The sequence below is a fragment of the Coptis chinensis genome, chromosome 4, assembly GCF_015680905.1.
Source record: "Coptis chinensis isolate HL-2020 chromosome 4, ASM1568090v1, whole genome shotgun sequence".
Taxonomy (NCBI): domain Eukaryota; kingdom Viridiplantae; phylum Streptophyta; class Magnoliopsida; order Ranunculales; family Ranunculaceae; genus Coptis; species Coptis chinensis.
Window position 1 is genome coordinate 17,705,372 of NC_141459.1, and position 24,176 is coordinate 17,729,547.

Sequence of the window (24,176 nt, forward strand, 5' to 3'; positions counted from 1 at the left end):
AAACAATGATGGTTAGCTCTATAAGCTTCCTCGTGTTTCTCAATTTTCCCTGCCGCTGCTCTATTAGCTGCTTCTCTTACCTCAAAGACTCCATTCCCAAGCCCTACCAACGGAGAGGCTCTAGTTACATCAACACACACATGCCTCCCCTCAGACCAACTGTAGACCAATACATCCGTAGGCCGAAGTGTCGATCTTCCCTCATTCGGATCAGTGAGAAAATTCACGGGAGCCTCCTTCTTCACTTGTACCCCAGCCCTCCAAAATACATCACATAAAATATCTCTGACATGATCATGTCGATATTTGAAACCTGGAAAATGTCTACAATGTGTTGTGTGGTCTTCGAAAGCATCTAGTCTACTTTTTTTGCAAATAGGGCATAGACCACCATCAGAGTACAAAGGGATCATGAGACGGTACCAGAGAATAGAACGATACTCCACCAACGACATACGCTGTCCAAGTTCCTCCATCGGGATAGCAAGTAGAAAATCATTTGCATGTTCCGACTGCAAGCATCCAATGATTGCTTTCTGACGAGCAGATAACACAAACTCCCTCTCAAAACCAGCAACAATCTTACCATAGAACGTTTTCGCCAAAACTTTTTGTGGTTTTAAGGGGACGATAACATTCACAACCATAGAACTGAGGTCAAAATCAGGTAGACAAAGACTCAATGCACTACGAGCAACATTAATAATCTCATCCAAAGGCACTGCCCACAACTCCTAAGAATGTGGTTCTGAAGCTCAGAAGTCTGACAATGGGAGGCCACAAAGGCAAAAGAAGAGACATCAGTGGCACAATAAATACCTAATCCACCAAGCCATAATGGGAGTGTCGATAAGCGCCACTGCAAATCACCGAAGTCAAAACCATCAGAAACCACAATACCTTGGAGAACACTGCGGAGATGCCGATCAAAAGTCTTAGCTGCCTCTCTACAAAGGGATGGTGGGCAAGTACGAATCGTAAATACCAACTTAGAGAGCCCAACATAAGCACGTAAGAGCGCTAACTCACACTGTGGATCTTCCAAAACAGCTAAACGGTCCATCAAAATCATAACCTTTTCAACACACTTGCGAGCAAGGCCCATGACAAAGGATGAATCAGTGTTAACCGCACCTCCAAGAAACCTAACCCCTTGCTGAGGATGAGACAAATCTGAAGGAAAGAGACCGGGAGAAGAGTGACGTGGATTCGGTGATGGGCAAAATATCTCAGTTTTAGCCACATTAAGAACCAACCCGTAAGAAGGTCCTTCTTCCTGAATCATACCCAAAGCTGTCGCCACCTGTTATGTATCCCCAATCAGAGTCCCATCATCTAGGTACCAAGCCTATAGCAATAACTGACAACTCGACTGTATCCGTAGAATTAGAGGATGCAACACCAGTGCAAATAATCTTTAATAACCTTTTTTTTTAATAATCTTTAATCAATCTTAAAAAATAAAAACACACTGTTCACAAAGTTATTACAAAAAAAAAAAAAAACTGTTCACGTAAATAGTATTTTTATTTTTAAAGATTGATCAAAGATAATTTTTTTTAAAAAAAACACTGTTCATGTGAATAGTGTTTTTTATTTTTTAAGATTGATTAAATATTATTCAAAAAAACATTGTTCATGTGAATAGTGTTTTTCTATTTTTTTTAAAAACTGTTCATGTGAATAGTGTTTTTCTATTTTTTTTAAGATTGATTAAAGATTATTATAAAAAAAAAATGTTCACGTGAATAGTGCTAACGCCGTTAGCGAAACCGTTAGTGAAATTGGATGGAAAAGAGACTGAGGTACTACATTGAAACAAATTGAAAATTCGTGGTACGAATAGGCGAAAAATAAAGTTCAAGTACCATTTAGGAAAAAAAGTAAAAGTACGTTGTACTAAATAGTCATAAACTAAATGGAATTCTTGAAACAGACAAATCTTTGCCTAAGCATGTGATGCATTCGATCTATTGTATTACACTACAACTATTTATGCAAATTTAAAGGCATGCCATCAGTCCATAAGTTTGCATGTGAGTTGCACCCTCCAACCAAGCGACTTTTCAAGCCAAATCAGCCTCTTCACTAGGAAAAGAATAAGTTGTGCATATGTAACGTATAGCTGTGGAATAATCTTAAATTATCGAAAAACAAAGGCTGTAGAATAATCTCATTATGCCCCATGTTGGCGAGACTAGGGCTGTCAATGGGTTTCGATAACTCGATAACCGATCCAAACCAAACCGATAAAAAACAGTTTGGGTTTTGATAATTTAGTTTGCCCTCTACCGACCTAAAACCGAACCGATAAGATATTGGTTTGGTTTTGGTTTGCCCTCCACCGAACCGATACAAACCCGAACCGATAAGATAGCAATTTAGTAATATTTATGATTAATTTTGTATATATTTATCAATTGTGTAGTTAAAATTAATTAATTTAATTTTAATTTTAATTGATTTTATGGTTTTCGATTCGGATTCGGTTTGCAATATATTTTATCGGTTCGGTTCGGTTTCGGATTAAACATAATATTATCGGTTCGGTTTGGTTTCGGGTTTCCAATTTTCTTATCAGTTCGGATTTCGGATTTTCCAAAACCCTACCCAAACCGATCTATTGACAGCCCTAATCGAGACCTTTGGCGTTACAAATTAAAAGGGGTGCAGGTCGGATTAGTGACGCACTTTAGAATTGCTTTAAGTCAATTCGGTTCACTTCTTTTGAAAGCACTTTCTATACCCTCTTTTATCCCGAGGGTGCAATATTTGGAAAATAAATAAACTGCATTTTCTACAACCAAGAGAACTCAAGTACTCAACAAACAAGTTTTTCCGTAAAACATAGAAGATTATTTTGACAGACAAGCCTCTTTTACGAATTTGTTTGATAAGCCTTAATTGATACCTCTTGAAGCTAAAAACTTCTTCAACTTTTGCTCTGCATTTTGCATTTAATTGAAGTTGCAAATAACATTACAATCCGTTCTTCAATAACCCAACGGATCATCACTCGTAGTGCGAAAGGGGCGCCCATGCAACTGACCATCAACCCAGGTATACTCGGTACGGTACCTAGGACGCCCTGGCCGGTCGTACTCTGGTGGAAACATTGTTTGACGAATGATGATATACAAACCGTCCGGTCCGGTCCCTGGTATCCGATATTCTTCAGTGTTTTCTTGAGATTTTTTAAAGCGATACCAATAAGCAAGTGAGAAACAACCAATAATAATGAAAGACCCCAATACGACAGGCACCACTGTTGTGACTGTGGGGGGATTATTTCTTTCCGTGGAGTTGGAATGACTTGAAGAACCGTGAGAATCACGAGCTGAAGAATCTGGGAACCTCAGCATACCGTTTCCTGGATGAAAAGAACTGCGAAATCTCTTTAAACTGTGTGGTATTGTTCCACTGAACTCATTTTTAGTTAAATCAAGTGTCTCCAAGTGCGTGAGCATGTTAAGCTCACTAGGTAACTTTCCTGATAAGCCATTATTTCCCAAGTTCAGTGTCCTTAGGGACTGGTAGTAACCTACAGATTTGGTTAGCGGTCCCGTAATGTTGTTACAAGAAACATCAAGTATCTGTAACGGAAAAGATCGATCTGGACCTACGAATTCACCAAGAGAAGGTAACTCCCCAGTTAAATAGTTGTGCGAAAGGTTGACCGTTTGCAGGAAAAAGGAAATGGTGAACGATCGTGGAATAGCTCCTGTGAACTGGTTGTTACTCAAGTCCAATTCGACCACCACACGGAGAAGTAAGAGTGGCAGAGTACCTGTAAAGGGACACAAACATTAGCAAACTTATTTATGTCGCTGATAAGCCTGATATCCAAATAACAGGAAACATGCCTGTACCACATATCGAGTTAGTAGTAGTACTCTAAAATTCCTGACTCCCATTTAATATCCACTGATGCCCGTCTTTGTTGAGCAATAATTAGGTATACTTGCTCAGTTGCTGGTCAATTCCACATGTAAAAAAACTAGCACTTGCAGTCTTGCAGATTAAGTACAACTGACAAACTAATTCACAAAAAAAAAAAAAGTAATCCACAAAAATCCACAGAATGGCAGATAAAACAGTGGCTTGGACAGTTTGAGGAAATGAAGAGAAGAAGGCTATAGCAGGAAGAAGGCGTGCCTAGCTACCAAAACAACAAATGAGATACAGGTACATTTTATTGTAGTTTGTCTTGCCAAGCTGACATGCTTTTAATCGTTAGATTTGAAGTTGGAGTATCGGTTGTTTGTCCACGCAAGTGGAATTTGAAAGATAGATTCAGTGCAAATATCGAAACGAACGAACAGTCAGGTGATACTTCAGAAAATGGGATATAGCAGAACAATGGCAGCTACATGGCTGGGAGAGGTATCATGGGTTGAAGCAACGACACAGGGGCAAGGAATTGAGAAGGATGTACTGCGACTAATGTGGAATGGGTACAATTATGTGACTTGGAAAGCTAGAAATGATAGGATTTTCGAGAATAAGGCAGTGAATATCGAGCAAATAGCTCGAGTGTTGTTTGGTGATGTCAGAGCAAAGTTGAAGGCAGTAGAGATTAGAATGGAGTACGGGCCAGAAATTGAAAGGTTTGCTGATATGTGGAATGTGGAAGTAGAAATCAAACAAAGAAGGAAAAAATTTGTACGGTGGCAGAAATCAGAAATGGGAACTTATACTCTCAACACAGATGGAACACTCAAAGGGCATTTAGGGGGTTGGGCAGCAGTGATTCGTGATAGTGAAGGGGAAGTAGTGGCGGCAAGTCATGGAAGAGCAAGTAAGACGTCGATTGATCTCATCGAGCTAGAAGCAGTTGAGCAGGGGCTGAAAATGGCGCTAAGTAAGGGAATAAGAAAGTTAAAAACGCAGACTGATTCAAAGAGCGTAATAGCATATTTAAAGGAAAGGGATCAGCGACCATGGCAGGCCGAGAAGATGGTACGGGCTATTATGCGAATGAAGGCCCATTTTGAACAGTTTGCCATTTTTCATATTTTTAGGGAGGCAAATAAGTTAGCTGATGCTATTGCAGCTAATATCCCATCATGTAATTTTTTAGAATTAGTACCGACCTTGCTGGCAGAAGATGTAAAAAAAATTATATATGATGATGCGAGGGGTAAGCAATATGTGAAAGAGTGAGAATGTAACAAGCTGATTATAACATTTTATTTCAATAAAAAGAGTAGGAGACCTCTCTAAAAACCTCACTTACCAACCAAAAAAAAAAAAAAAAAAAATCATCCATTTTTTACTCAAAATATACATATATATCAACAATGACATACACATAAAGGATTGTCGTCTTATGTTTATTCAAGAATCAGACTGTGATTGGTGAACCAATTTTGATTCCCTTCTCTCTTCTATGATAAAATGATACAACACATGCGTATCCACTTGCCAAACAATCTATCTAAAATCGCACACAAGGCGTCTGACAGCCAGGCAAGTTTCCAGCCTGCTAAAACTTTCATGATGCAACCAAAAAAACTCATTACTCACACTTTCTGACAACCATAGATAAAACACTTCTTGAGATGTTCTAATACATAAAAAAATAAAAATAAAAAACTAGTAAACGAAATGCATGAACCTATGTTGCAATTAAGCAAATTTTTTAGAAGCAAAGCTTCGGCTTAGAGCCTTAGACCACAGCTGCAGGAGGCTTCAACATTTCATTGACTTGCTAAGGATAAAATCTTTGATAGAAAGTGGCAGGTGATACAGAATAGCCGAAGCTGTGGAGTACGGACCATACGTGAACCACGCTGGTGGATTCTTTTTAAGAACAGCGTCAACAGTCTTTTTAGCGAACTCCTCAGGTGTGATAGGATTCATGGTGTGTAACAGGGTGGTTCTTGAACGAATGACATCATTGAATGGTTTGTAAAGCTTCCACTCAGGCATCCGCTCATAGCTAGCTGTGGAAGTATTAGCTATATTTGTTCGTATTGCTCCAGGAACCACAGTAATTACATCGATTCCAAACGTTTGCAGTTCCAATCTGCAAAGAGATTTTTGCAAGAAAGTTCACGTTCAGAAAGTCTAAGAATATAAATCATCTTTCGACTAAATGACTGCAAAGATAAGCTATAGAATAGACAAAGTCAACAATTGGCATAATGTCTGCAATAGATAAGATCCTACTTTATGCAACCACTTGGCGAGACATTAAACTAGACCTACTAATCCCAGCGGATTTACAAATTGTATAAAAGCAGGATGAGATGCAGAAGATACAGCTGAGAGATGATGTATACAAACAAAAGAGATGTATTACAAATCTGTTGAGCTAAAGAAGAATCAAACTGTCAGTCAAGGCGTGAAGAGCAGCTTTGGAAGCAGTGTAAGCACCCGCCCTGGGACCAGGTGCCAAAGCGCCAACACTTCCAATATTTATGATCTTTCCCTTTTTCCTAGCGGCCATGTGAGGCACCGCAGCCTGAATTAACCTCATTGGACCTATAAAACAAAATAGGTAAATAAAAATGAAGGACTGCACAACATCTGCAACAAGTTATACATTACAAACAACATCAAGTTCAGTGACAGCTTTGTTTTGCATCATACAGTCTAAGCAACTTCGAGATTAACCACATCCATATGGTTTCTCAAACTAAATCTTCTCTTGATGTGATTCATATCTCTACCAACTACAAAATTCCATTTAATCTCTTAACATGCTATGAATGCCCTTTTAGAAACCTCTTGCACCAACCCACTCCTTTTGATGTTGCAATTACACATTAGTTTACATGTGTCTATCATTTTGATCGAATCTGTTTGTAACCTACAGAGGTTCCTAGTTAGTCAGGGAACATTAATTAAAAAAAGAAACCATTTACAATTCAAGAGGGTCAGCACAAGGGTAGAAGTGGCTTGGTCAGATTGCCCCTTTTGACATGGAATATCACTTCCTAGAGAAGATTCCAAGAATGGAATCAGAGTGTGTGAGGTCCCTTATTAGATGGCAAGTCTACCAACCAATTTTTAATTTCAACCCTCTAAGCGTAGTGTTAGATATGCAAGGAAAGAACTCATGAACAAATTGAGGTAAGCAAACTACACAATTCTCAATCCGGCATCATGCAATTAGATGTGTTTGTAACTAGTTGTTGCATCAGCGAGTATAAATAAACAGAGACCATACACACGAGCATATATATCTACTATATCTGGAAAGTAAGCTAAGAGATCATCTTGCACAAGAGGCAGAAAGAAATGTCTACCCCAGCATAAAATAGGATCAGTGATAAACTTTGATGTGCCAAACATTTAGTACTCATGACCAAGGGTCAAAAGCTGTTGGTACTGTAGTACAACTGCTTGGAGTAATTGCTTGTATGACCATTATGACAGTAAATAACAAATGACCGCAGGGTAGGGGACTAGAACAGAAGTTAAGAATAAAAAAATAGGTTAAAAAAATGACCCAGACAAACAGTATCACAGTACTTATAAAATTAGCTCATTTTCTGCCTAGACTCTAAACAAGGGAGAAAGCATTGAAACCTTAAGCTGTCAGTTAAGGCATGAAGAGCAGCTTTGGAAGCAGAGTAAGCACCCGCCCAGGGTCCAGGAGCCAAAGCGCTAACACTTCCAATATTTACTATCTTTCCCTTTCTCCTAGTCGCCATGTGAGGCACGACGGCCTGAATTAACCTCATTGGACCTGTAAAACATAAATGTAAATCTAAACGAGGATTTGAACACCATCTGCAATGTGTTATAGAAAGTTAGAAACACACATCATGTTCCTAAACAACTTTGTTTTGCATCATCATAGTCTCAGTAACTTCAGGATTCATCACATTCATATGTTTTTTCGACATGTACATTCTCTCAATGTGATTCATACCTCTACGGACTACCAAACCAAGTTATCCTTTCAGTCTTTTACTATGCTCTGAATGCCCTTTTAAAGACCTTGCACCAACCCACTTTTTCGATGTTGCAAATTCACATAACTACATAACTTCATATGTAGTTATTATTTTGATCGAATCTATGTTATATCCTATGGGAAAAAAACATCTACACTTCAAGAGGGTCGGCCCAAGGGTAGGTGGTGGTTCGGTTAGATTCCCCATTTTGATTCGGAATGTTACTTCCTAGTGGTGATTCCAACAATTGACTCAGAGGGTGTTAGGAACCTTATTAGATGGAAGTCTACCAATCTATTTCCAATTTCAAGCTCTAAGTATCATGTCAGATATGTAAAGAAGCTGATAAGAATTAATGGACATACTAAGGTAAGCAAACCGCACAATTCACAGTGAGGGAACGTTCAACTAGATGTGTTTGTAACTCCTTGCAACAATGAGTACGAAACCAAGGACCACAGAAAAGAGCGTAATATCTAAGCTATCTGGAATGCAATTAGATCATCTTGCAGGAAGCAGACGTCTAGAGCATTCATAAATCCTAGTTCAGGATAAGCTGAATATATATTAGGCATGACCAAGGCTTGATAGATTGATAATAACACTTTATAATAATCCCAACTGAAAATAATATATATATAAATGGAAAAATAAAATTATTTTCCTCATTCTTTGTCTAGAGTCTAGATAGCTCAAGAAATCACTATGAAATATTCAAGAATAATGTTACCTATTAGTCAGTGTTCAGCGTGTCAGATCAAATATCTACATTCAGTATATTCACATTCCAAATTCACACATTGAACACCACCATAGTAAAATTCAGACAAATCAATTAATTCAAGAAAGTAAGCAAATATTGAATGATGAGTTGAACAGATTACCATAGACATTGGTATTGAAAGTGTGCTCTAATGAAGAAAGAGGGATTTCAGCCAAAGGAGCAACGCAATGAACACCAGCATTATTGACGACGATATCGATACGACCAAACTTATCAAGCACACTAGTTAAAACATTTCTAACACTTTCATCAGACTGAACATCCAGTTCATGAAGTGAAAATCTAGGATCACTTTCAAGGTCTTTCATTGAAGCCAGAGATCTAGTTGTTGCTACAACTAAACATTTCTTTGAAGCAAAAGCTTGTGCTAGGGAGTGACCAATACCTCCTCCTGAACAACCAGTAATCAAAACCACTGGTTCATCTGAAACATCCATTGCTCTGAACAATACCCAGGTTTCAAAATCTAATCTTTCTTTTGTTTTCTAGAAATTTTTGGGTTGCTGTTAAAAAAAGAGTGAAAAAGAGTGGCAGAATATTCAGTACGTTTGATTTTAGGAATCTGAGTGAAAGCCCAGGATATATAGTTTTTACCAAAAATGAGAATTTGGTGTTCACCCAGTTATGCAGTTGGGTACTAAAGATAGAATATACCATGTCAACAGATTTTACTCTCTGTCATTAATTTCTTCTTAAAAATAGAGCTAAAGTCAACAGATTTTATTCTCTATCATTAATATATCTGAAAAGATTTTTTTTTCTATCGCATTTTCTTCTATATATATATCAGAAGTAAAATCCTTTTCAGATATATATCTGAGTAAAATGATGATAGAGAGTAAAATTTGTTGACTTTAGCTTTACTTTTAAGGAGATAGGGAGCCATTGGACTCAGCCTAAGATGTTTTAAATGCATTGAAGAATCAGACAGTTACATAGTTACTTGTTTTTTATGTTATTGTTTACAACGTTTGGAAAAATGCCGCAATGGTACTGGGACATCTTCATTGAATGGTTTCGTCATTGTCCCTTGGTGCAAACGGATGGAGACAAAGGTGGTTGTGAAGTGGTTCAGATTTTTAAGAGGCATGGGTCATGGGTGCGGCTAAAATTGCATCGGTCTACCTTAATTTTATATATTTTATGTGTTGTTTATATATTTCGATCCAAAAAAATATACTTTGCCCGTATTTTCACTGTTGACATAATACCTCGTGACAATGTAACAATTCAATTCCATGTTCCTGTGAAATTATTTTGCAGGTAATAAACAAATATTTAGAAACTACAAAGCTTAGTTGGAACCATACCCCATAAGGCATTAACGTTTCATTGCCTTGCTAAGGATGAAACCTAAAGACACGACTCAAATCACTTCGACTAATGAACCAAGAATATAATACATAAGGTAAGGTTTATTTTCCAAAAGTTGGTATCCTCGCACATATAGATGGAAGAATCTTAAACAAAGAATTTGGGATTGAAAGAGAAAAGGCGCAATAAAGAGATTAATATGTACCAAGTACTTTTTGAGCCAGAATACAGAAAGGATTTGGAAATCTTAAACTGTCAGTCATCAGAGTTGCTTTAAAAGCAGAGTACGCCCATAGTCTGGGAGCCAAATCGCTACAACTTTCAGTAGTAGCCATGTGAGGAACCACAGCCTAGATTAACGGACCTATAAACAAAATTACAAATAAAGTATGATCGAGGAGCTTCCCTAGCCACAATTTATAAAACTATGACATCACATTGATTAAGAGCTTTATATTGCATCACAGAAGATTGTTTCAGAGACTTCAAGATTCCCAACATATAAGTGGTTTGAATAGATGGCATAACTTGACTTAGGGGGTGTTTGTCTGTTGGTTTTTGTAAGTGCCTACTACTTAAGAAAATATGTATCAATGACCAATGTTTCATATTTTAAACTTGAAAAAATAGACGTTTTGTACCATGACTTTGTTGGTTTTATCAATTTGGGCCAATAACTTTTTTTTTTAACAAATTGGGCCATGACCTTTCTTTTTTGTATCGGTTTGGGCCACCGTTACCATTCCGTTACTTCACATGCTTATGTGGCGTGGCGGATGTATATGTGTTCGACCAAATGCTCATGTGTCATCGTTGAAGTGCACACCTAATCACCGGTGATGTGGCATTGAAATTTCAAAGTGTTTCGAACCCGAAATTTCACAGAAGTTGCACATGTTTTGAACACACGTTGCACGTGGTTTAAACCTTGAGGCAAACTCGCACTTAGTTGATAGAAATCCCCAAATTCAGACCTAATTCCCTAATTCCCAAATTCAGACAAAAAACCCAAATTCCCAAATTCTTAAATTAAAAAACCTAATTAAACCCTAATCCCCAATCCACCAAATCCCCAATCCCCAAATCCCCAATCCCTAATCCACTAAATCAAGCAACTAATTAAGCATGGATCATTACTGCATAGAACTTTTCTTTGGTGGGAAATTTTAGAGAGACCCAGCTGAGCTGTATGATTGGTATAAGTGGTTAACGAAGCACATCTTGTATTACAAGGGTGGGAGAGTTTAATACTTTTACAACATCAATCCAGATAAAATGTCATATTTTGAGTTGAAGGGTATGATTGAGCAAGAATGTCATGTGAAAGATATGGTTAAGATGTTCTATACTGATCCTAATAAGCCTCTAGACATTGGACTTAGGATAGTCAATGATGATAAAGATATTATAGAAATGATGAAAATGGCAAAAAATGATAGGGTAGCTGTTTATGTTGAACATGAGCAAGGTGATGATGTTGAAGAGTCTGAAGATGACAAAGAGGTTGATGTGGGTGATTGTTTGGAAGAGAGTGAGTCTGAGTCTGAGTCTGAAATTGCGTCTGAAGCAGCAACTCTGGATCATATTAGTGAAGATGATGACGAATTAATTGAAGTTAGGAATAGAAATATGGAAATCAAGTATAAGACGAAGAAATCAGGTATTGAAGAAGTTGATCAAGTACCAGATGAACCACATGAAGAAGCAAGTGAAGCAGCCATTGAACAAGCAAGTGATGTAGCAAATTAAATAAACTACCAAATGAGATGGATACTAGGTGGTGTTGGAGATGATGAGCCTGACTATGCTGCATCTGATGACTATTTAAGTCCCGAATCTAATGAAGAAGAAGATGAGGATGTTGCTTCTGTTAAGGAGAGGAAGAGGAATTTGAAGGTTAAAAAGAGGATGTACCCAATTTTCAACCCCAATGTTGAGATGTCCAATATCCAAATTGAGCTTGGCATGAGGTTTGGTATTGCAAAACAACTTAAAGAATGTTTAAAGATATATGCAGTCCATAATGGGTATATCCAATTCATTTTAACAGAAATGCTACTAGAAGATTTGAACCTGTGTGTGTTGGTGATGGGTGTACTTGGTTTCTATATGCAAGTTACATGCAAAGTGAAAACAGTATGCAAATTAAGACTTTAGAGTCTGAGCATAAGTGTAAGAGATATTTTAGCATCAGATTAGCTAATTCCCAATGGTTGGTTGATTATTACAATGATAGGATCATAGACAACCCTAAGTGGAAGGTAAGGGATTTTAATAGAGAGATACTGCACAATTTAAAGTTGGAGGTGACACCACTTCTGTGTTACAGAGCTAAGAAGAAAGCCTTGAGTCTAGTTCATAGTTCTTTAAAGAATGTGTATGCCAAAGTAAGAGACTATGTAGCTGAGATACTGAAGTTAAACCCTGGAAACACATGTAAAATTGATGTTAAAAGGCCATTGATAGATAAGCCAGGTTACTTTTAGAGAATGTACATTTGTTTTGATGCCTTGAAGCAGGGTTGGTTTTCTGGGTGTAGAAGGGTCATTAGTCTTGATGGTTGTTTTCTTAAATCTTTTTGCAAAGCGGGAATTGTTAACTGCAGTTGGGAGGGGATGGAAATAACCGATGTACCCCTCTCAGTATGGGTAGTTGTTGAAGGTGAAAAACACGAAAGTTGGAGGTGGTTTATGAACTTGCTCCTTAATGATCTCAATGTAGATGATGGGCTTGGTTTGATGAAAAGATTCTGCACCAACAAAAGGGTCTTCTCAAAGTCATTTCAGAAAGATTACCTAATGTGGAGCATAGATGTTGTGCAAGGCACATCTATGCTAACTTCAGGAAGAAATTTTCAGGTATATAACTTAATTTGTCTATTTTTTATTTGTATTCTAAATGTGATTTAATATTCATATGTAATGTAGCTATGTTATTTGAACAGGTGCACAACTCAAGGGTTTATTCTGTAAAGCATCCAAAAGTGGAACACCAGAAGAATTCCATCGTGTTATTGATGAGGTGAGAAAGGTATGTGATGCAACAGCTGACTATATGTTATATATCCAAAACCCCAAGTTCTGGTCCAGAGCATTATTCGAATTTTACACAAGTTCTGATGCATTAGAAAACAATATATGTGAAACATTTAATGGTACAATTCTTGATGCAAGAGAGAAGCACATCATTGCAGTGCTTGAGGAAATAAGGATTGCCATGATGAGAAGGATGCATAAGAGAAGAGATTTATTGGTGAGTCAGTCCAAGTGGCAAGGCACTTTGTGTCCAACTATTGCTAACAAGTTAGATAAGAGCAAGTTAGACTCATGGTTTTTTGAGTCTTTCTTTTGTGGAGGGTCAACGTTTGAGGCCAGATATGGTGATGAAGGTTACAAAGTTGATATCAAGGATAAGACTTGTACATGTAGAATGTGGCAGCTCTCTGGTATCCCATGTGCCCATGCACTCAGGGGCGGACCCACTATATTGGCAGGGTATTCAAGTGATGAATACCCTCAATTTTGCCCAAAAAAATAAATACTAATCTTAGTATTTGGCCCATGTAGTTTTAATTTGGCCCATGTGGCCCAATAAATCAACAGTGTTACGCCAATCCCATATTCGGTATTCCCATCGCCTTAAAGAAATTAAGAAAGCGAGCCTTCTCTCATTCTCTGGTTTCTCACTGTTCCGGTGTTCCCAAAATCCCCAATTCACCTTTTTGAGGAGAAATTGAGGTACGTTATTGTTAATTTATTCTTTTCTTTAACCTAAGTTATTATTCCATTATTCAATATTTGTTTTTTTTTAATCTTTATTGTGGATTTGTCATTTGGTTAAAGACTTAAAGTATGTGATTTCATGTTTGTATTATTGTATCAATAATGTTGTAATGGAGAAGTACTTTAAAAAGTTATCTGGGCCCATTGAGTCTCCTACATTCGAAAAAGGTGGCTCCAGTCAGCACCCTAGTCTCAAAAGAAATCATGAAGAAGTTGAGCTTACTCAATCTTCTTCTACATTGAACATTGTTGATGTCAATCAAGTGGAACCTAGTCCGAAACAAAGACATGTAGATGTCGACTTAGATGCTCTTTTTGCAGACCCTGGCTTACAAACACCAATTTTAGATTACCATCCTAGTGCTCAAGACTCCATTCGAAGAGTATATCTACTTAGAGGTCGGTCCATGTTAGCCAGCGAGAACATGACTTTCCCCAAACAGATGTGACTGGTTACACAAGACGGTTTAAGAAAGAATGGTTTGATGAGTTTGGTGATTGGTTGGAGTACAGTGTAGAAAAAGATGCAGCATTTTGTTTACATTGTTATCTCTTCCGGAATCGTGTACGAGGTTGTGATGACACGTTTATGAGCGAAGGATTTACCACTTGGAATATGAAAAAGAAGTTGCGAATCCATATTGGTGGACAAAGTAGTGCTCACAACCAAGCATATAGAAAATGTCAAGATCTACTTAATCAAAACCAACACATAGAGACATTATTTCAAAAGAAGACGTCGCAAGATCGGATTAATTACTGAATCTGTTTGAACACAGTACTTCATTGCATACGCTATCTCCTTCGACAAGGATTGGCTTTTCGAGGTCATAATGAGTCAGGTAAGTCATTTAATAAGGGAAATTAACTTTCTTGAACTTCTGAAGTTTGTGGCGGATCACAATGAAATAATTCATAGTGTTGTTCTTGCCAATGCTCCTAGTAACAATAAGTTGATTTCACCAACGATTGAGCGCCTTTTGTTGGTGCCTCGCAAGTAACCGAAAACCACTAATATGATACTTAGTGATCTTGGTGGTTCACTATTTTCCATTTTGATTGATGAATCCCGTGATATTTCGGTCAAGGAGTAAATGGCAGTTGTGATACATTTTGTGGACAAATCGGGATGTGTGGTAGAACGTTTTCTTGGTATGGTGCATGTGGCTGAAACTTCTGTAATATCACTTAAGCTAGCAATGGAAGCTCTTTTTATCAGATATGGGTTGAGTATGACACGTTTATGTGGGCAGGGCTATGATGGTGCTAGCAATATGAGAGGGGAGTTCAATGGCCTTAAAGTGCTCATAATGAAGGAAAACAAATCTGCATTTTATGTGCACTGTTTTGCACACCAATTACAGTTAGCCTTGGTTGGTCTTGTAAAAAACAAGCCTCATGTTTCCTTGCTCTTCACCTCAGTTTCTAAAGTTGTCAATATAGCTGGAGCTTCTTACAAGCGACGTGACATTCTTCAAGAACAAGAAGCTGCAAGAGTTGTTGAAGCTCTCAAAAGTGGTGAACTAGTAACTGGTAAATGCAAGAATCAAGAGACTACTCTTAAAAGACATGGAGATACACGTTGGAGCTCACACTATGAGTCATTGATAAGTTTAATAATCCAGTTCTCCTCTGTGATTGATGTGTTGCATGGTGTTATGGAAGATAGATTGAATGCAGAACAAAAGGGAGAAGCATTTGCCTTATTAGATTTTATGCAATCTTTTGACTTCGTCTTAAACTTACATTTAATGAAAAATATACTTGGAATCACCAAAAACTTGTCGAAAGCATTGTAAAGAAAAGATCAAGATATAGTTAATGTTATGACTCTTGTCAAAGTAACCAAATATCGACTGCAAACTATGAGGGCAAGTGGATGGGATGCTTTTTTTGAAGAAGTTTTGGCTTTTGTTCTAAACATAGTGTCATAGTTCCTCAAATGGATGATAATTTTGTAGCACGTGGCCGATCTCAACACCGGGTTGAAGAAATGACAAATTTGCATCATTATCGTGTTGAGTTGTTTACTAAAATAATGGATTGGCAGATCCGAGAGTTGGATGACCGTTTTGATGAGGTTAATACTGAATTGCTTCTTTGCCTTTCATGCTTAAATCCTAGTAATTCATTCTCCGCTTTTGAAAAGTCCAAATTAATCCGTCTTGGTGAGTTCTATCCAGCTGACTTTTGTGTAGCAAGTCTTATGATGCTTGACAATGAATTAGAAAATTATATTTTTGATGTCCACTCCAGCAAAGATTTTTTAGAGTTGGAGGGAATTAGCGATCTTGCAAAGAAGATGGTTGATACTAAAAGGAACATTGTTTATCCGTTAGTGTATTCCCTCCTTACTTTAGCTCTTATCTTACCAGTTGCAACTGCTACCGTTGAAAGAGTTTTTTCAGCTATACATATTATTAAAGTCAGTCTACATAATCGAATGGGAGATATGTGGCTAAATGATTGTATGGTTATATTCATTGAGAAATACGTTTTTGCAAAAGTCAATGATGAAGCAATAATGCAACGCTTTCAAAAAATGAAAAAGCATTGAGAGTTGTTGTGAGAGATCATTATGGTACTAGCTTTGGAAGATGTTTTGCTTATTTTGTATATGAGAGGAATTTATTTTGAGAAGTTGATGTATTTATGTGAATGTGTGGTACACAAAAATACAAAACTTATATGTTTCTATTGAAATTTCTAATTTTGGTGTCCTTAGGTTCTTTTTCCATCAATGAAGTTCAATTTTACGAATTTTTTTGTTACTTGTTTTTATTTACGTGTTTTTTAAACTTAACATTAAAGAAGTTTTTTGGTCGCTGAATACCCTCGTCAAAACTCCTGGGTTCGCCCTTGCATGCACTAGTTGCCATTTATATGTGTAAGCACAATCCAGATGATTATGTAGATCATTGGTACAAGGTGGAAACATTTAGAAAGACTTATGATCACTACTTGTAGCCACTTAATGGTGAAAAGTTGTGGCCAAAGGCTCCTGGAGAGGTATTCTTGCCTCCACCTTATAGAAGGATGCCTGGGAGGCCAAGCAAGCTTAGATGGAAAGAAATGCATGAAGAGCCAAGGAAGTCAGGAACCTTAAGTAGAAAAGGAGTTCAAATGAGGTGTTCAAACTGCCTTCAGTATGGTTATAATAAGAGAACATGCAAAGAAGTCAACAATGAAGCCAACCAAGAAGTAGCTCAGGAAGTAGCCCAGGAAGTACCACAATCCACCACTGTAAGTTTATGATCATATATACTAAGCATTAGAAATCAGTTTTAAGATATATACTAAGCATTAGAAATCAATTTATGGTCATATATACTAAGTTTATTAGCAATCTGTGTTATGTATTGTCCTTTATATTGTTTTTTTTTATGAGATTGAGTTGTAGAGTGAAAAAAAAAAAAATTGAAGTTCATATTGATTTTTTTGTATTATCCTCACATTGATTTTTTTGTATTGAAGTTCAAAAAAAAATTTGTGTTATGTATTGTCCTTTATAAGAGTAGATCATAGTAAGTGTTACCTTGAATTTAAGCATTTGAAGGTTATTTGTTTGTCAAGTTATTTGAAGGTTATTTGTTTGCCAGGTTATTTGAATTTAAGAATTTAAGATTAGATCACAGTATGTGTTTTTAGGTTATTTGTTTGCCAGGTTAGTTTTAGAATCTTTTGTTCAAGTTGTAGGTAAGAATGTAAGGATGCAATGCAAGGTTATGTACCATCAGATGGCCCTAAAAAAACTTGGAAATAGCATGTAAAGAATGGTTCAGGGTCCTTTCTCCAAGACTATTCAATTTTCTGGTATATGTAAAACTTAAGTGGAACAATGTGTCTGATAGTAAAGTAAAAGAAATTGGTGGTTTGGGTTTGTTTGTTTGTTTCTATTTTTCTGGTATATGTAAAACTTAAGCTTTACACATTCTTGATCAGATCTTTTGCTTCAGCATATCTTTCGAAGATATCACTTATCACTGCTTGAAAAAGATGTAATGGGTATCACTGCTGAAGTTGGTACTCAAAGGAAAACACTCAGTTATATATTAAAATAATATGGGTTGAGTAGTACAGTTATATATTAAAATGGGTAGGACTGATTTCCAAAAATATGTAAGAAAGGGAAATCTTCTGTAAATCTAGATGTCTTAAAAGAGCTGTCTGGAATATCTTGTTCACAGGCTTACATAAGCATACATAGTGGAAGAGTGGGATTTGTTTTTATGTTTGTTTTGTTTTGTATTTGGGTCCCCATTTTGATCCTATCTTTCCTTAGTATAATACTACTACTATTAACAAACACAAACACCCATAGGCTTCTCCTCCTTTTTTTTTGCCTCTCCTACACAGCCTGTCAAGTTTCAATCAATATATATTAACAAGAAAGCTTTTAAGATATATATTAAGCATTTGAAATTAGTTTTAGAAATCATTTGAAACTATTAACCATTCTTGAAACTAAGCATTTTATAATTCTTATAATTTTGATATAGGTGAGGAAGAGAGGTAAGGAGGTAGCTATTGAGAAACCTAGGACTAAGAATGGGACAACAAATAAGGGTAAAGATACAGTTAATAGTGGGACTACTTAAGTCAGCAATGAAGCCAACCAAGTAGCAGCTGCCACCACTGTAAGTTTATGAAATAAGTTATAAGTTTATGAAATAAGTTTGTTCAATAAGTTTTTTTCTAAGTTTTGAAATCATAAGTTTTAGAAATAAGTTATTAAGTTTATGAAATAAGTTTGATTTTTGATATAGGTGAGGAGGGAGAATAAGGCTCCCTCATCTAATTTAGGTGAGGGCACGCCAACTGTGTCAAAGAGAGGTAAAAGGGCAACTGATGATGTACCTCAGGGAGTTGGAGCTTCAAAGAGGAAGACAGGAGTAAAAGGAAGAAAGGATCATGTACCTGAGGGAGTTGGAGTTTTTATAGCTGACAGTGGAAACTCTTACTTGAAGGTAATGTTATTTTACAAACTACTTTGCATTTGAAAAATTTCCATTTGAAATGAGGTAGTTGTTTTACATACTTCATAAACATAACCTAATCTTTTGTCCTTCTTGTGATAGATGTCAGCTACTAGAGCACCTATTCTTATAAATGAAGCAAAGATATCTGAAACAAACAACAAAAGAAAAGTTAGACCTCCACTTTCCAGACGATCTAGTAAAGCTCTAGTTATTGGTTTACAGTCAAATCAAGTTTCAAGTGAAGCTCAAGTACCTAGTAGTCAAGGTTCAATAAGTGCATGTAAACAAGTTTCAAAAACTTCAACTACTGCTTCTGCACAAGCTTCAACAACTACTTCCAAACAATCACTGACAACTGATGCAATGGCATCAAGCAGCAAGCCTAAAACTAGATCTGCAGCTGCCCTAGAAACTCACCATCAAGCAGTGGCATCAAGAAACTCACAATCATTGACAACTGATGTAGTGGCATTAAGCAGCAAGCCTAGAAACTCACCATCCAAGACTAAGCAGAAAACAGCTGCTTTGACTGTGAGAACAAGAGCAAATTCCAAACCTAAAACTAGATCTGCAACTGCCAAAGCCAAAACTAAAGTTTGGAAATAGTTCATGTTTGAAGACTTGGTGATGCAGTACAGGCTCTGGGCTTTCTGTTGGGCTTTTGCGTAGTCAGTCTTCGTTTTGTCTATTTCCTTTTGTAGTATCTTTTCCTTTTGTTGGTGTATGATGTGATGTGTAAACACTTGGTGTATGTTGTTATGTAAACACTTGGTGCTTATATTTAGGTTTTTTTGTGGTTCAGTGTTATGTTATGTACAACATTGATTTTCTAACTTTCTTTCATTTATTGTATGCAGTGTATGTTGTGTTTTTCAGTGGTTCAGTGCTTATATTTAGGTTTTTTGTATGTTGTGTTGTTCAATGCAGTATATTTTCTAACTTTCTTTCAGTTATTGTAAGCACTAAGAAACAACTAAGAAACAAGCACCAAGCAATAAGAAAGAAACAACTAATCCTTGTTGTCAGAACTAATCAAGCACCAATACAGACTCTTTCCACTACTATAATACCACTAATAGACTCCTTCCACTACTACAGATAGTGCACTAATCTAAATTAACAAACAACTCAAACTAATACAGACTCCTTCCACTATTACAGATAGTGCACTAATACAGACTCATTCCACTACTACAATACCAAATAACTCAAACTAAATTAACACTGAAACTCAAACTACTTCCACTACTACTGGAAATGACAGTGCACTCAAACTCCTTCCTCTACAATACCACTAGAAATCACATTGCACTCATCTAATTTTACAATGAAACTGAAACTCCTTCGCCAAACCATCGTCCTCAATTTCAAATGTAATCTTGACTTTTTTATCTCTTTTGATTTCATCTCTTTTTGAAGATGATGAAGAGCTGGCTGGGGAAGAGCTTGAATTCACTGCTGCCGACTCAATGTTGTTCATTAATAATTCCTCATACCATTGGAAATCACTCCCAGACTCGGTGCAATTCACAAATTTCTTGCCTTCATTTTCATTTTTCTTTTTTGATGTGTTAACCTTTCTAACCCTTAGGCAATTCGCCTTTCTGCATCTTAGACTCTCCAAATATACCATTGACGATGTTCTCGCGTCTTCCAACCACTGGAAGTCTTTGCAAACACGGCATGTCAAAAAAAATTGCCCAAGAGAATGGCTTTGGCGAGACTGTTTCAGGATCATACTTCCGCCATATTTTCGAAAACAACACGTGTCAATAACCAACAACAATTGTTAGACGAATGATTTGACTCACCACACCAATTACAAAAAATTCAGCCAATAGTTGACATTTTTGAAATTGCACAAAATCAAAACCCTAAATTAAAATACCAACTAGAAGACTTAAGAGATAATGAAGGAGATGGGGTTTGTTCAAGAGACAAATGAAGGAGACGGGGTTATTTCTTCAGGTTCACAAGTCCAGAAACAAAAAAAATGGAGAGATGGCGATTTAGAAAGAAAGAAAAAAAATTCATCAGTCCTTGAAAAGAAAAAAAATTCACGACTCCTTGAAATTTTCACAAGTCAAGAAATTTTCACGAGTCCTTGAAATTTCACGAGCAGTCTTCCTTGAAATTTCAGGTGCTTGTCACGTAAGCGCCACATCAAATTTTGTTACCTGTCCATTTCAATACTGACACACCATCTTCCGTTAGCACACATAAGCAGACATTTGTACACATAGGCAGCCGTTTGTACACATAGGCAACCGTTTGTACACATAGGCAAATTTTCTAACGGAAATACACCGGTGGCCCTGGCCCAAATTGATAAAACCAGCAAAGTCCATGGTACAAAACGTCCATTTTTTCTTTAAACTTTGACAAGATTGGGCCACCTTCAAGTCTCCAACAGTCAACAAATTGGCATTGACATATATTTTCAACCATGCATCCAGCTCGAACATCAGCGCCCATATCTCGGCCACAAAAATTAAAACAGGCTCCATGTTGACAATTTGGCATATATAGCTGATGGATCGGGCATTCTTCTAGCTCTCCTTTGCACATATAAAGTGCCAAATGTAAATTTCATCTTACTGCCAAAATCAAAGTATGTCTCAGTTCATCATACCATGTAAAACATAATAATTGCCAAGTAAAGTTTTTATAAGGTGCGAAGTTCTAGATCATGGTTTCACATCATGATCATAAGCTCCTTTTAACAACCAAGGCCCTTAATTAGGTGAAGTTCATTAGTATAGATTTGATTAAGTGCATTACTAAAAGAGAAACAAAATGTAGATTTTGGCAATACTTACGTCATGACCTAACGCGGGAGAGCGGGAGGCGCGGGCACGTTGCCTATATAAAGAGGATGAGGAACTGTTGGAATCTTTTTTATTTCAAATGACTAAGAGTGTGTATGCAAAGTAGAGGAGATGAACAAAGAGTGTTCTCGATCTCCACTTTAGTGCATAGAAGATAGTCCCACATTGGTTATCTACCACTAGCAAGTGAAGTATATATAAGGAATTCCTCTACCATAAGGGTGTGCCCTTAGGATACAAATGCTTTTGTGTTAGGAGGGAGGACTCACCCAAAGCCACACCTGCCCGTACCGAGTCGGATCGGGCTTGGGCTTTTCAGTGCAGGCATAAGAAGGACACTGATGATCCTCCCAATGCTAATTTAGTTGAGGGAGATGATATAATTGCTGTTGTAGTGTCACAAGTGTTCATGGCCACTAGGAAGAAAAACTGGGTACTAAATTCTAGTGCCACCCACCACATCTGTGGTGATGTTGAAGCCTTCTCAGACTACATACTAGTGAAAGATGAAAAGGTCTATATGGGTGACTCAAGGTCTGTTCCTGTTAAGGGAATAGGCAAGATTCTTTTGAAGTTAACTTCAGGAAAAACCCTTTTACTTAGTAATGTTCTCCATGTTCCTGAGATTCATCAGAATCTAATTTCTGTGTCATTATTGGGAAAAGTTGGCGTTAAGGTGACTTTTGAAAGTGACAAGTTCGTTCTGAGTAAGAATGAAAGTTTTGTTGGGAAAGGTTATTGTAATAACAGTGGTCTTTTCATGTTAAATGTACTTGACAACATTATTATTAATGACAATTAATCTGCTTCTACTTACTTGCTTGACTCTTTTAATATATGGCATGGTAGACTAGGACATGTGAATGTTCAGTATATGAAAAGGATGAAAGCATGTGGTTTATTGTATGATATTTATGATTTTTCTAATGATTAATGTGAGATATGTGTTGAGACTAAAGCCACAAAGAAACCTTGTAGAACTATTTCTAGAGATAAAACTAGATTACTAACCCTTATTCATATGGATTTGGGTGAATTCATAAGTACCATGTCTAGAGGGGGAAGTTTTATTATATTACATTCATAGATGACTTCTCTAAGTACACCATGGTATATTGATAAGAGCCTAAAACTGTAGTTTTAAACCCTTAACAATAATACTTTTAGACCAATTATGTGAGTAATAAATAAGAGTTAATGCTGATTACGTGTTTTTATGTATTTCAGGCATTGGAGTCAATTATGTGCAGAAATGTATCACTTTTGTGAGATAAAGGAGCAAGGGTTGGTTGCTAAGAAGTTCTATGATTAAAGACCAAGATTCAAGGAGGAAAAGCCTTTTTAAAGCCCGGTCAAAGCTGAAAAGTCAAAGTCAACGCGGGCAGAAACAACGCACAAAAGTCAGTAGAACTTCTGAAGGTCGTATCTTTGGACTTAGACCTCAGAATTGGGCCTACCTTATGTAAATACGACCGGCTCGGAAAGAGTTTTCCAATGGTCTAAGCCTTGACCCAATTAGAGGAGCAGAAGTGGACGAAAAGGCTACTAAAGTCAAATCCAGCTGAAAAGGCCTCTGTGGACTGAAGAAATTGGGTTTTGGGCTCGATTTTCCGGCCCAAAACATGGCTCCAGGCCCATGCACGAAATTGGGGATCTCTTTCTCTTCTTGAAAAAGGAAAGGAGGTATACTCATTAACTAGATCTAGATTAGAAAATAAACGAGTTTAGACTCCATTAATTAGTTTTATTACCTTGTTTTGAATTCAGTTTATTGTTATTACTCATTAGATCAATAAAGTTAGTTAGCTATTGATAATTTTAGTTTCATTTTCATTAAATCATTTTAGTTTCAATTCATAGATTTAGTTAATAATCATTACTAGTTTTAATTCAATCTTGCATGATTAGACTTTCATTTTAAATCTAATAAGTAAATTTATAATCTTTTTATTCATGTCTTGTTATTGTTTATATATAAATTATAGTTTAATTATTCAAGGCTAAAACCTCCATTAAAGGGGTTTGAGAAAGCCTTGATGAAACTTGATTTCGATTAGCGTAGAATAGATCGTAATATTCTATTCCATTATAGAAAGTAATTAGTTCACCATGAGAATGAGTTTGATTGCTTCACATGCTAGTTGTTAGTTGGTAGAGATTACCATGAACAATTAGGGATTAGAAAGACCCAATTGTTATGCGAAAGCATTGCAATTCGGATTACGACAATTCTTCGTTAGTAAATTAAGTCGAGTTAAGGTGGAATCAAATCCCGCTAATTCTTTATCTAGATTCGAACTTTAGTATTTGAATTGCCATATTAGTATTTAGAACATTTTGATTACATTATTTCCATCATTGTTAGCATAATTATATAATCCATACTTTCATTGACTTTGATAGAACTGATAATCTTAGTTAACGTGAATTCTAAAGAACTAGGAGTAGAACGAACTTTCTATTCCAACTATATTGCAATAGCATCGAGAGTAGAAAACTTTGAATAATAAGCGTAAATTAGTTTTAGTTTTACTTGCGTTTGAGTCTCGTTACTTATGCAAAAGTCATTTTACCTTCTATCA

At 36.7% G+C, this 24,176-nt stretch overlaps 3 protein-coding genes across 3 annotated transcripts; 2 read left to right on the forward strand and 1 right to left on the reverse strand.

Moving 5' to 3' along the window:
* Window positions 1–2,813: 2,813 nt before the first annotated feature.
* Window positions 2,814–9,305, reverse strand: LOC147502277 (short-chain dehydrogenase RED1-like). Its single transcript, XM_086607163.1, has 3 exons — window positions 8,792–9,305; window positions 7,537–7,696; window positions 2,814–6,028 (listed from the first exon to the last, which is right to left on the reverse strand). The coding sequence occupies exons 1-3, from the start codon at window positions 9,126–9,128 to the stop codon at window positions 5,692–5,694; spliced, it is 834 nt and encodes a 277-aa protein (XP_086463289.1). The 5' UTR covers window positions 9,129–9,305; the 3' UTR covers window positions 2,814–5,691.
* A 2,461-nt stretch (window positions 9,306–11,766) lies between these two features.
* Window positions 11,767–13,542, forward strand: LOC147502278 (uncharacterized). Its single transcript, XM_086604497.1, has 4 exons — window positions 11,767–11,975; window positions 12,056–12,480; window positions 12,592–12,828; window positions 12,950–13,542. Exons 1-4 carry the CDS (start codon window positions 11,767–11,769, stop codon window positions 13,540–13,542), a joined length of 1,464 nt encoding a protein of 487 aa, XP_086460623.1.
* A 1,339-nt stretch (window positions 13,543–14,881) lies between these two features.
* LOC147502279 (uncharacterized) lies at window positions 14,882–15,586 on the forward strand. The gene has a single exon (XM_086604498.1). It carries the CDS (start codon window positions 14,882–14,884, stop codon window positions 15,584–15,586), a length of 705 nt encoding a protein of 234 aa, XP_086460624.1.
* Window positions 15,587–24,176: the final 8,590 nt, after the last annotated feature.

Excerpts from the sequence above, each read along its gene's own strand:
- LOC147502277 (XM_086607163.1), bottom strand. The coding sequence starts at position 9,128 with ATGGATGTTTCAGATGAACCAGTGGTTTTGATTACTGGTTGTTCAGGA. Across the intron at positions 7,697-8,791 it reads TTTCAATACCAATGTCTATG|GTCCAATGAGGTTAATTCAG; the intron begins GTAATCTGTTCA and ends TATGTTTTACAG. Across the intron at positions 6,029-7,536 it reads GCCTTAACTGACAGCTTAAG|ATTGGAACTGCAAACGTTTG; the intron begins GTTTCAATGCTT and ends ATCTCTTTGCAG.
- LOC147502278 (XM_086604497.1), top strand. The coding sequence starts at position 11,767 with ATGAGATGGATACTAGGTGGTGTTGGAGATGATGAGCCTGACTATGCT. Across the intron at positions 11,976-12,055 it reads CAAATTGAGCTTGGCATGAG|AAATGCTACTAGAAGATTTG; the intron begins GTTTGGTATTGC and ends TCATTTTAACAG. Across the intron at positions 12,481-12,591 it reads GCCATTGATAGATAAGCCAG|CGGGAATTGTTAACTGCAGT; the intron begins GTTACTTTTAGA and ends CTTTTTGCAAAG.
- LOC147502279 (XM_086604498.1), top strand. The coding sequence starts at position 14,882 with ATGGCAGTTGTGATACATTTTGTGGACAAATCGGGATGTGTGGTAGAA.